At 39.3% G+C, this 13,458-nt stretch overlaps 1 protein-coding gene across 4 annotated transcripts in view; it reads right to left on the reverse strand.

Moving 5' to 3' along the window:
• Nucleotides 1-13,458, reverse strand: part of RBKS (ribokinase) — a 132,894-nt gene that overhangs the window by 65,831 nt on the left and 53,605 nt on the right. For all 4 annotated transcript variants that reach the window (XM_061155069.1, XM_061155066.1, XM_061155068.1 and 1 more), the window contains exons 6-7: nt 12,015-12,106; nt 6,697-6,885 (exon numbers count right to left, since the gene is read on the reverse strand). In XM_061155069.1, coding sequence (XP_061011052.1) covers nt 6,697-6,885; nt 12,015-12,106 — 281 coding nt within the window. The remainder of the gene's footprint in view (nt 1-6,696; nt 6,886-12,014; nt 12,107-13,458) is intronic.

The following is a 13,458-nucleotide window of genomic DNA, read 5'->3' on the forward strand; positions in this document are numbered from 1 at the left end:
TGTAGAGCCATCCCATAATAACACATTCACATTTGCTGTTAACAGATATTCAAAATTATGCATAGAAATATCTGGATGGATTTATACTAAAATGTTAACAGTGATTACATCTAAGTGGTAGGATCATGAATATCAGACTTTCTTTTTTATACCTTTCTATGTTGTTTGTTCTTTTCTCCTCTTGAACACTAAGCATGTGTTAATTTCAGAAAGTGGAAAAAAAATAGTGTGATTGAGGGGGTAAAGGTGATGAAGGCTCTCAAGGAAATTCTAAAAGAGCATTTCCCAAGGTACTCTGAGTATTGGCAGTATCAACATAGATGTAATTCTCCTAAGGTCAAAATTTGAAAGAAACAACAGTCACTTCTTAAATAGTAAATTGATAGTTAAAGTTAGCCTTATTATTTTATAGTTACCTCTTTAGCACCCAAGATCCTGTCATTCAGGATGTCATTCATTCATTACCTACCATATTTTATGGCCCAACCCTTTCTGAAGTATTGGCAATCAACAGTGAGGGGCACGCAAACATTTTGGCTATAACAGAAGTTTCTGGACAGAAATGTGCAAAGTCTCTATTGAAGGACAAAATGGCTACTAAGCTTCAAAGACCCCTCAGAAACTCTACCAGTTATTAACAAGTGCAAAGAATGTACATGTTGATCAGAAAGAAGGAGGCGGGAGAAAGAAAGGCTTGCTAGGGAAACACAGTTTAAGGAGCATCACAAAAACTACCACTGGCAGGGCCACATGAGACCTGGTGAGTCCCCAGTCCTCTCAGGAAGACTGTGGCTCTGGAGGAAACAGTACCTAAATCTGCTGGAGTTGAGAAACACCTCTTGATAGCACCTAAATTCAGTGGTCCTAATGTATGGATGTGAGAGTTGGACTGTGAAGAAAGCTGAGTGCTGAAAAATTGATGCTTTTGAACTGTAGTGTTGGAGAAGACTCTTGAGAGTCCCTTGGACTGCAAGGAGATCCAACCAGTCCATCCTAAAGGAGATCAGTCCTGGGTGTTCATTGGAAGGACTGATGTTGAAGCTGAAACTCCAATACTTTGGCCACCTCATGCGAAGAGTTGACTCATTGGAAAAGACCCTGATGCTGGGAGGGATTGAGGGCAGGAGGAGAAGGGGATGGCAGAGGATGAGATGGCTGGATGGCATCACCAACTCGATGGACATGAGTTTGAGTAAACTCCGGGAGTTGGTGATGGACAGGGAGGCTTGGCGTGTTGCGATTCATGGGGTTGCAAAGAGTCGGACATGACTGAGTAACTGAACTGAATTATATCTGACAAATGGCCAGGTGGCTGGGGATGGGAAGTGGGTGGAGGTTGGGGGCAAGGTCACACCAAGATGGAAATAATGATCTTTCCATTGTTGGATTATCAAAGACTGAACTACCATTCTGGATGATATCTCAGAAGTGGGTCAATGGGAACCTATGCTTGAGAGCTGAATAAGCCTGTGCTTGGATGGCTGAAGGCCAGACTCCAGGGTGAGGGCAATATACCAAGGAGGTTACCTTAGAAAGCTGTGGGTAGCTCACCAGCCCCAACAACCTCCCTACCCTCATGAGCTGGCTTCCAGATCAACTTTAACAGTAACAGTTCCACTTCCTACTGGTACAGTCTCCAGTTTGGAGCTGATTCTCCAGCCCTGTATTGTCCCTTGGGGATATCCTAGTTGGGCTGATGCTGTCTAATGCCTCATCAACAACCGCGAATACTACAGGACTCAAATGGATAGAAAGAAAGAGGAATAAAAAATAGGGAAGAGGAATCCCTCATCTCACTGGCTTCTGATTTTTCTCAGCTTACTTATATACCCTGAATTATGATAATTTATTACAAAGTGAGTGATTATTGAGAAGACAGATTTAGCCTTTGGGCTGAATTCTTGAAATTAAGAGTGTCAATGTAGCTTCTAGGACTTAACCATTTACACGTGGAAACTTGTAAATCAAGAATTTTACAGAGTCGACAGACGGTCACAATAATCCTACAGTATCACCATGCTTATCTGTGTGTAACTCTGACAGTGCGGCGAATGTTCAGTGCCGTCATGAACACAAGAAAGCAAGCCCCTGACCTTCAGGTTGGAAGGACCTGAGCGAGGACATGAGTGCAGAGATGGGAAAAGAGACACATCTGTCATGTCTTCCAAACTGAGCTGAGGACATCTGCAGCTATTGCCACCCTCTCACTCTAGTACAACAGGAAAAACAGATTAAAAATAGAAGCGATACATCCAACTATTAACACTGAGGCAAAACCGAACATAGCAGCCTGCAGAGGCCTGGTGTAGAGGGGGCGATGGCTCCTTCTAGGGCTGGCTGGCTCCAGTGGACAACGTGCCTACTAACTAAAGAGGTTTCCACCATCCATGCCATTCCTGATGTACTGAATTCCCCCCAAGCTTTACTGAGATATGACTGGAAAATAAAAAAGGTGGCTATATTTAGGTTGCACAGCAGGATTTTTTGCTAAGGTGTAATGGATGAGGAGGAGGAGAAAAGGGAGACGGTTATAAACCACCTGAGAGCCAGTAATACCCTCCTGACAGGAAAGTGAAGGAGCCCATTTGTTCAGAAGAAAATGCCTCCCTAGGAGTTCCTCACCTCACCAAGTGAATTAGCTCCTCTTTACGAGGCTTATGAAGAAGCTCAACAGTTGAGTGCAGAACAAGCAAGATTTTAATAATGAGAGTGCTGGATGAGAGGAGAAAGACAGCATACAAAAGCTTGAGGGAGATTCTACGCCCAGAAAATAACTACCCTTGTTTCCTGTGGTACCTCCGTTGCTCAAGGTTGGGGAGAGGGATGTTGAGTGCCCATTCAGTAGATTTAGTAGAGCAATTAAGTGAAAGATTCTTTATTACAAGAGTATCCATTAGTGAAGTGGCTTTTTGTTATTTTTGTCTGTTCTTTGTTTTCTCAATTGAGAGAGAAATACACATACCATGAAATTCACCCTTAAAAAGTGCAGAATTCAGTGATTTTGAGCATATCCACATGGTTGTGCAACCATCAGCACTATCTAGTTCCAGGACATTTTTATCACCCCCAAGAGGAACCCCTATACCCAATAGCAGTCACTCCCCTTTCTCTCCTTTCTCCACCCTCTGGTAACTGTCAATCCACTTTCTGTTTCAATAGATAAATGTACTCTGGATATCTCATATAAATTGAAGTGAATTTATATGAAGGCTACAATATGTAGCCTATTATGCCTACCTTCTTTCACTTACTATAATGTTTCAGATGTTTATCCATGCCATAGCATGTATCAGGATTCCTTTCTTAGGCTGAATAATATCCTATCATATGTGTCTACCACAATTTGTTTATCCATTTATATCAGTTGATGAAATTTGGTTTGTTTCCAATTTTGGTCTGTTATGAATAATGCTGTGTGAACACTTGTGGATAAGGTTCTGTGTAATATAAATTTTTATCTCTTTTGGCTATATACCTGGAAGGAGAATTGCTGAGTCTGTTGTAATTCTAAATTTAACCTTCTGAAGCACTTCCATAGAGTTTTCCAAAGTGGCTACATCATCTTGCATTCCTGTCAGCAATGTTTGAGGCTTCTGATTTCTCACATCTTAGTCCACAGTTGCTATTATCTGTTTTTGATTATGGCCATCCTAGTGAGTGTGAAATGGTACCTCATTATCTTTTGCCATTAAAAAAAAAATCCAAGCCATCCATATACATAGTGGATGTACACTAAAAGACAAAACTTAAAGTGTAAATGCCCCATTCCACTCCCATTTCTATGAAGCAAATACTTTAAATTCTTTTATTGCTTTCCTCTGTTTTTATCTTCTATTTCTTGGAGTGTTTATACTGTTTTTTTTAAATCTGTTTTAGATATTATCGGTTGAATTCTAGATAAGGAAGATGAGCATTTAGTTCTCTTATCTTCCCTGATATGCACGCAAATACACACTCACTTTATCTTTCCATTTTCACGATATGATTATAATCTCCATGTTTGGTTAATTAATTATTGTTTCACCCTCAAATTCTGCAAGAGAGCTAAAAATCTCTGGGCATATTCAAACACATGGGATAGCTGGATGTTCCACTATTTCTTTCTTTTTCTTTTTTGTTTCTGGAAGACATTCCTTCCGGAAAGGAAGAGGCCGCCAAGCTCCTGCTCTAATCTGGACTGACTGAGGATGGGGTTTCTGCATAGCTATTGTCCTGGAACTTTCCTTCATTGTCACTGACTTCTCTCTCTCTCTCTCTTTTTAATTAGATTATTTTTTTAATTGAAGGATAATTGCTTTACAGAATTTTGTTGTTTTCTGTCAAACCTCAACATGAGTCAGCCATAGGTATATCCCCTCCCTTTTGAACCTGCCTTCCACCTCCCTCCCCATCCCACCCCTCTAGATTGATACAGAGCCCCTGTTTGAGTTTTCTGAGGCATACAGCAAATTCCTGTTGGCTCTCTATTTTACATATGGTAATGTAAGTTTCCATGTTACTCTCTCCATACATCTCACCCTCTCTTCCCCTCTCTCCATGTTCATAAATCTGTTCTCTATGTTTGTTTCTCCATTGCTGCCCTGCAAATAAATTCTTCAGTACCAAGTTGCATCACCTGTTTCCTGGATCCTACATCTTCCTCAGTCTTAGTTTTATCCCAGTTTACAACAGCATATCTTTCAGTATCTTTATTCCTCTGTCCCTCCATTAACTGTCTTCCTTTGTGTTTAATAGATATTTTCTAGTGTACCATTTTAACTATCTTGATTTTTTCTTTCGTTATTCTTAGTAATTGTAATTAGTTGGTGATTCCAATTAACACCTTAATTTAACCTAGTTTAGATTAATACTAACTTAATTTTAAGAGCATACAAAGTTGTTTATGGATACTTTCATGTTACCATGATAGTGCTGAGTGGTTGTAACACAGCATGGATGCATATGGCATATAAAGCCTAAAACTCTACCATCTGGCCCTTCACAGAAAAAACTTGTCAATCCTGATCTAACACCCTGATCTTCCTGATCCCATCTTCTCTCTCCTGCCTCCAAGTATTAAGTAATCTGTTCTCTCTAAACTATCACTGTCTCTCACCTTTCCTGAACCTTAAAAATTAACTGCAGGAGCTCAGAAACCAAATGAAAAGGCACAAGACAGTATCAATGAAGTGTGAAAACCTCCTTGGTGCACATGGCTGTACGTAAGATGCTCAAAGTTATAATCCATCCTGATCTGTGAAAGCCAGTCCTTCAATATGAAATTACTCAGCATTATTACTATTGATTCCAATTTGAACATTTCCAAGGCTAGTTTCTCCAATCAGTCCTATACCCAAGCAGTGCATTTCCACATGAATGTTCTGTGGTGGGCACAGATGGCTTTCTCTGATCAATATTCACTTCCCATCCTCTGAAAAGAGCTCTTTGATTTCTATTTGACATCGAGGATGGGATCATGATGTGAGACACAGTGTGGGAAGGGGGCTGCCAGGGGCTACCACCCGGAGGGTGCCAGTCTGAGCTCAAAGCCCACCACAAGGCAAGCAGTGCTGACAGGGCGAGGGTGAACAAGTGAGTCCTGAGGACACGGTTTAGTCTCTGCATTCTCCCGTACCTTTGAACGTTCTACTTATGTGCACCAGGTACATCCCTTGTTCTGGGTTAAGTCATTTGAGTTGTGCCTGACACAGATGTTGAGCAGAGGCTGAGCCACTTCTCGGCAGCCACAGAGGTCCGACAGCTTCACAAGGACCCTTCGTTTTATTTTCAGAAAAAGAGAACAAACTCTTCTGCTCTAGTTCAGGACCTGGAATAGTTTTAGTCTAATGGAGGACTGAGTTCAGAAATAATAAGGAGTCTTTCAAATCAAGTTACTGTCTTTCTTGACAAAGCAGAAAAACTAGTGGTTTCAGAAATAAGTAAATATGATGAGAATAACACTGCCAAGTATAGTTTATCAAATTCCTAATAAAGCACATTTTAAAAAGCATTCAGGATGTAATTTTATGTAAGAAGTAATTTCATGTAAGAAGAAGTACTCCTTGCACTTATGTATTTCAATGTATATTTGTGTCTAAAACTTTATCAAATGCCCATAGGCTTCTTTTTTGATAAATAAGCCACATTTTATAGTCTTTCCTAAGCAATGAAATAAACATACTGTCTAAATATAATAAAATGTACAATATATAATACAATAAATTAAATATATATTATCTAGTGTATATATATATATATAATACAATAGTAACTAGTGCTCTTTGCTATTTCATTCTAGGCAAGAGGCTTGTAAGATCCAGCAGTGTGCTTATTGTTTAAAAATCTCGGCCCATGAGGGCAGAGACTTTGTCTTGTACATCACTATACATATGCACCTAACACATGACTGGCATATAGCAGGCATTCAATCAAGGCTTATTTAATGAATGAATGAATAAAGGTAATATGGGTATAATTTTACTGATTTCAGTTTTATGGAGGAAACTGATTCAGAGAGGCTAAGGGGACTTGTATAAAGTCCCACAGTGGGCTAGAGAGGGTTAAGATACAGTTCTCCAGCCTGATTGATTGTTCTTCTCTTCCAACATATTACCTCTTAGGGCCTCTACTACATGATCCAAAAATTCAGGTGCAGTATCTTAGTTACTAAATGATGATTTTCAAAGGCCAAAAGGATTCTGAAATTGAAAAACCTACCGTAGTATCCACAGCCTTGACTTTCTCCGTGGGAATGTGCTTTGGGACAGGTTCTGTCTGTGACAGCATCACACATCCTTCAGCACCTAAGGTGATGATTACGACCTGGCAGCCCCTTTCCAGGAGCACCAACGCAGCCTTCCCAGCTTCTGTGGGGCTGCCGACCTCAAGGCCGGTCAGAATCTCAGCCTGAAATACACAAAAGAGAAAAGAAACTGTTGAGAATAAATGACTGGGTCCACTTCTAGATTAGATCTGTTTTTCTAGGAGATGTCTCCCTTCTTTTTCATAACAACCAAGGCCATGGCTAACATTGGTGGATACTGGCTCAGGAAAATAAATGAAATAATAACAGTGACAACAAAAAAGCTATAAAAGATGTTCCTGGGACAACTGGGAAAATTGGAATGTGGCCTGAATATTAGATGATAGTATAGAATTACTGATAATTTTCCTAGATGTGATAATGGTATTGTGGTTCCTCTTAGGAGATGTAAGCGGAAGTGTTCAGGGTTGAGGGATCATGTCTGCAGCTTACTCTCAAATAATTCAACCAAAACAAAAATAAATACACACAGGGGAGAGGGGAAGCCAATGCAGCAAAATGGTAACAACTGCTTAGGTAGAGAGGATATGAGTATTCATTGCCCATTCAGCTTTTCCTTATTTATGATGATTTCCATAATAGTTAGGGGAAGCAAAGAGAATTTCACAAAAGAAAGAAGGGAAGGGGGAAGGGAGGAAAAGAAGGAAGCAAGGGGCCACTGCCAGTGATTTTTGATGTAAATCATACCCATAACTTTCACACCTAAATCCTTTTAGTCCTCTCTTGGGCCATAATGCCTTTTTCATATTGCTAGTTTGCAGACCATTCATTTCTTCTGTTTGTTTTGCTTGAGAAGATGGAAGCAGAGCAGGAGAGACTGATGTATAGCAGAAAAAGCAATGTGCTGACATTCAGAGACCTCCACTGCTCACTCACTCTGGAAACTTCTCCAAGTCACAAAAAATCTGTAAAATATTGGGCTTGGACAGGATCAGTAGCTTCTCCCAGAATATAAACAAGTCTCTAGCTGAAGTAGGGGTGAAGGGCTGCAGTCCTGCTTCCCTGCCCGCTAGGTACCTGGCCAGCATCTCCAGGGAACCTTTATGGTTTTGAGATAAGCAGCTGAAAATACACTGGACTAGGTGAATCATGTGATGCTTTTTGACTTAAAAAGTTTATAACCAGATTCTGTCTTTTCTGTTACAGTTTAATCATATGCTGTCTTAAGAGTGGGTTTGTCCCTTCCTGTACTTGCTCCAAACATGCCTAGATTAACCCTTCTTGTTGCCTATAAGTCATCCCCGTGTCTGCTCATTCTTGGTGTCAGTTTTCCCAGGAGCATGGGTTTCACTAACCTCACCATGCACCCTGCAACCCGATCTTTTCCATAGACCCTTTCAGTCTGAGTTGGTTATACTGTGAGACCACTTTCTTTTTTCTTTTTATATAAAAGAAGGTTTGCATTGACCTTCATTACTGGGATCACCTATGTACGTTGAGCTGGATGGTTCATTTTCAGAAACATTGACTCCTTATGGTTTTTAAAAACCTTTTAAACAGCTGTTCTTTAATGGAAAAATCTTGAACATGAAAAATAATGCATAAACACTCATGTACTTACCACCTACCTTTAATAAATTTTACTTTATTGTACTTTATTTGCTTCTAATATTTTTCTTTAAAAAAGTTAAATGATATCTTCCACATATATTATTTAGCAATGTACGTTTCCTCTTAACATTTTAAAATTTGTGTTGATATGTATAGCTTAAAAAAGAACTGCTCTGTATTCCATACTGCAAATATGCTATAGTTTAAACAAAATCTCTTCTCTTTTTCATGGACACTTTGATTTTTTTCCACTTTCCCCCTTTACAAGCAATGACATATCAGATATTCTTGATATTTATATGTAATCTTTTTTCCTCTAGCTGTTTAAAAATATTTTTATCTTTATTAAACCCCTTGATTTTATACAGTTTCACTAAAATGTACATTAGTAGAAAGTTATATTTATTTATTTTATATGGTGCTGTTAATACACTTTTGATGTTTTGAGGGCTCATGTCTTTTCTCAATTCTAGAAAACACCCTACAGTTTTTCCTCTAATAGAGTTTCTCTTCAGTTCCATTCTCATCTTCCTTCAGTCCAGTTTGACACATGTTGAAGTCTCTCAAGCTGTCCTTCATTTCTCTAATTTCCTCTTTAATAGTTAACTATTTTTCTTTCTGTACTATTTTCTAGGAGAATTGAGTTTTCTTCCTCCAGGTGAACTGATCAAGATTTTCTTTTAGTTTGCAAATCCTTTATCCCAGTTTAATGTTTATCTTTCTGTGAGTGTTTAAAAATTTTTTTCAATGACTATTTTTTCATTTTCAAGACTTCTGATTGGTTGGTTTTCATATTCACATACCATCGGTTCAATTCTGTTTTTCTTTCACAATTTCTTCTTTTTAAAAAATTTTTAATTGGAGGATGATTGCTTTACAGTGCTGTGCTGCTTTCTGCCAACAACAGTGTGAATCAGCTCTAAGTATACATTATGTTCCCTCCCTCTTGAACCTCCCTTCCACCCCACCTTTCTAGGCTGTCATAGAGAGCCAGGTTGAGCTTCCTGTGTTCTCCTTTTTTAATGAATGAGAATCTTTTTTTTTTCCCATTGAATGAGAATCTTGATCATACTTATTTTAAAGTCTTTTTTGCATTGTTTTATTATTTGAATTTCATCTTGGGCAAATTCCTCTTCAGACTGTTGATTCTGCTGGATCTCTCGCAGCAGTACATTTCTTCATCTGCAGGCTCACTGCTCTCAGTGAGGTGGAGAGTCTGCAGATTTCACTCCCACCAGGTTTATCCCTGCCTTTCTAGTGATTTAATGGCTGCATTCACTAGGTCCCCAGGGGTCTCTAAACCAGAGCGACATGTTACATTGACAACAGGGAGTTCCTCTTCTGGGGTTCTTAGCCATATTGTACCACCTGTCCAGTCTCTACGTCATCAGTTGGCTTGGTTTTCTTTCTGAATCTGAGGCAGTTTCTCTGTTCTCCTATCTCCACATGTTGGGAGCCTTCTATATGTTCTCGGCATAGCATCTTCCACCACTCTTTTTCCTTAGCAGGGAAGCCTTAGCCCAGCCTTCTGGTTTCCAGCCATGGGCACTGCTCCATGCTCCCATGAGTGGCACTCTTTCAGTGCCCATTACCCATCCAGCCACCAATGCCAGCTTCTGGGGCTGGAGTACAGCATACCCAGGGCTAAATGCTTTGTGATTCTGTTCCATTTCTGATCTGTAGAGTTATTTATCTTGTTTTTGAGCTTGTAAGTATGTTTTCATTGTCTTTTTATATTTATGAATCAGTGGTTTGTTTGTGGTGCACAAGGCATATCTTGGAGCATGAATTTACATTGTTATCATGATTAGAAGTCATCCATGAGAATGTTAAGTTTAAAATTTTTTTTTATTACATTAAGTTTTTGAGGTCAGTTTCCTTAAAGACCAGAGTTCAATTTATTTGTTCATTCATTCAATAAGGATTTACTAGGTGCCAACTATGTTCCAAATATAATATAAAAGGTGATAATTTCCAAAGATAACTATCAATATATTATCAATTGTACATGCTCTTTTCACACTGTGACAATGACAGTCTTCCATTGAGAGGGTACCAGGGTGTACTTTCCTATGTCAATCATTAGAATGGGCTAGAAGAGATGCTGTGTGACTTACAAAAGTCACATAAAAGCTACCATGTCTTCTGCCAGGCTCTCGCGCTCTCTCCTTCACCTTTCCTTAGGAGATTGGATCTAGTGAGAACCTAACTTCCATATTGTGAGGAAGCCCAGGCCACAAGGAGAAGCCAAGTGTAAGTGTTCTGGCCAACAGCCAGCATGTGAGTGAAAGAAGCTTTAGATGATTCCAGCCCTCAGTCTTTGAGTCTTCTAGCTGAGACCCCCAGATATCGCAGAGGAGAAACGAACCATGCTGTGTCCTGTCTCAATTCCTGATGCACAGAAACCATGATGGACCATAAATAGTTACTGTTGTTGTAAGCCACTGGATTTGGGGGTAATTGATTATGCAGCAATGATAGCCATTGGGATACAACAGTGAATAAGAGATGTCCATGCCCTTCCAGGAGAAGATGGAGGTATTGAATAAGCAATCCGAGCTGTGATGAGTGTTTGAAGTATAAACAGTGATGCTCTCTAAGTGTCTAACAGGGAAATCTAAACCAGTTTGGCAGTTGAGGGTAGTCTAACATCTTATTGTGAAACGGCCACTATCTCCCACAGTTTCTTTCTCCCCGCACAATGCTTGGCTGTGATGGTTGCTCAAAAATATTGCATAACCTATTGTGGCTTCTTAAAATTATTCTCCTTGTGGCAGTCCTCTTTCTTGGTTTCCTTTATGTTCTGAGAGATGAACTTAACCAAAAGGCAGATCAGGAAATCCTAAAAACCTTCATTTGGACTTTGTACCAAGTGGAAAACTACTTTTATAGTTTATTAATTATAAACTGTCTTTCTCTGTATGTTGCATTGTATGATACGTCTTGCCTCGCAATGGTGGGATGAGTGCTGGTCTAACACTGTCTGGTCGATAAAAGGGAAAACATGGAAATTTTTTCCCTAAAATACTTCAGAATGAGTGGCATAATATGAATCTATATAGACATTTTATGCCGATATATACATTATTACCCTCAGACAGACTGAGCGGGTGGTTTCCCAATAGAGTGGCCACCAAGGGCTTCCCATGGCATCAATGGAGAGCCTGTGTCTGTCTACCAGTGCGGTTACAGGGTCTTCACAACAGAAGGTAGCAGATGCTCCAGGGTTATATGTTAATTATTAATAGCACTGCTTGATAAAATATAGGACTCACAGTTAAACTTGAATTTCAGGTAAACAACAAATAATTTTATAGTACGTTTAGTATATTATTTCTTGTTTATCTGAAATTCAAGTTTAACTGGGTGTCATATTTTTGTTTGCTCTCTCTGGCAGTTCTAATGGTAATTAGTCCATAGATTATGGAATGATTAAATAAGAAAACAGAACATGGGTATGACTCAGGGAATCCTTTTTCTTCTAGGACTCACTACTTTCCTTTTTTCTACATCCCAGTCAACCAAAAAAAATCTGTTTTCATTATGCCCAAGAATTCATATGCAATAAATTTCATGTGGTTAGTCCTGGATTCTTTGCTTTATCCACATACATGAAAGTCTTTTGGTCTCTCAAGGAATGAGCACAACCTTCCATCCTTACCTCACTTTCATTGCAGCAGAACACATCTGAGAGGGTGTAGAATTCAGGGTCCAGGTCAGCAATGGCAGGCGCTGGATTGAACAATGTTTTCACTACAAAGGAGTGAAAAGGGAGTTCTGTGGTTATCGTTTTTAACATGGTGCATTTGTGAACATTCAGTAAGGGAAACCCCCATGTACAACCATTTTCCCCAGCAGATTGAAAAATCAGCTTAGTTATAGATGTAGAAAAGTTTGGAATCTCAATCTCCATGATAGCCTAGTATCAATTCCTTCTTATGTCCATTTGGTCTGCTTTTTACTTTACAACATTTCAGCCCCAAGGACAAGCATCAGTATTTACAACTAATGTGGTAACAAAGTTTTGGCAAAGAGCAAGAAGAACATTAAAGAAGAATTTGAATGATGTGACATGAAAGCACATGTGTAAATGTGAACATGCAGGCTGGTGAACATTTTTGAAGATTACTTTAAGCACTTAGTTGCAAGGCTAGTTCATAAATCCATTTTCTAGGAAAAAAATAAAGACATGATAGAAAAGAAACAATGAAGAGCTCAAAAATTTCCTGGTAAGGATAGTAAGTAGAAGGGTCATGTACATAAGCATGTTTTGAGCACCTATTTTTTAAAATACCTTATGAATATATTTCACATATGCAACCATGCACATTCACACAAAAGCTTACAATCTTAGCTTCTACGGGCAATCTGGGAACATAAGGTAAAGATTGATAAAGGAGGAGAAATTCAATCAGAGGCTGAGAGCTAGCTCAGAATAGGAGACTACAAGAGGAGAATGGATGGGGACAGCAGAAAGAGGAAAAATGAGAATATCACAGCGATCACAGTGTCAGAAGAAGTACATTTTTCAGAGGAGGAAAGTGAGCCTCAGAGAGATGAAGTCAGCCTGAGGACACACACTGGGAGATGGTTAAGCAGGGTCTCTACCCAGGGTCCTCTAGTTTGAAGTCTAGGGTTTAGTCATCTCTCAAGTGGTTGCCTCTCTGGGACAGGACTCTGTCCATAGCAACACAAGCCCCTCCATGCCAGTGCACAGTATTTAACAGTAGTCTTTGTTGTGGAACTCTGTAAACATTTAAAAAAAGTATTTAAAAATTACATTCACAGGAAGTTCTCCTTCTGTCAAAACACTTACGTATACACCAGAATACCTGACTAGATTGGTCGGTCTTTTTTTTAAACTTATTTTTAATTGGAGGGTAGTTGCTTTACAGTGTTGTGTTGTTTTCTTGGTTGGTCATCTTTTCCTTACCCACGTCCACTGACTTATGTGTTTAGTCACTCTAATTTACTATAAACCTGCAGAGTAAAATACTCTAGCTGCAGTCCTCAGAGACTCTTCTAGAACAGTGGTTCACAAACTTGGCTGCATATCCGCCTCACTGGGAGAGCTTATAAAATGCCCGATTTCTAGGCTCCACCTC

The sequence above is a fragment of the Dama dama genome, chromosome 11, assembly GCF_033118175.1.
Source record: "Dama dama isolate Ldn47 chromosome 11, ASM3311817v1, whole genome shotgun sequence".
Lineage (NCBI taxonomy): Eukaryota > Metazoa > Chordata > Mammalia > Artiodactyla > Cervidae > Dama > Dama dama.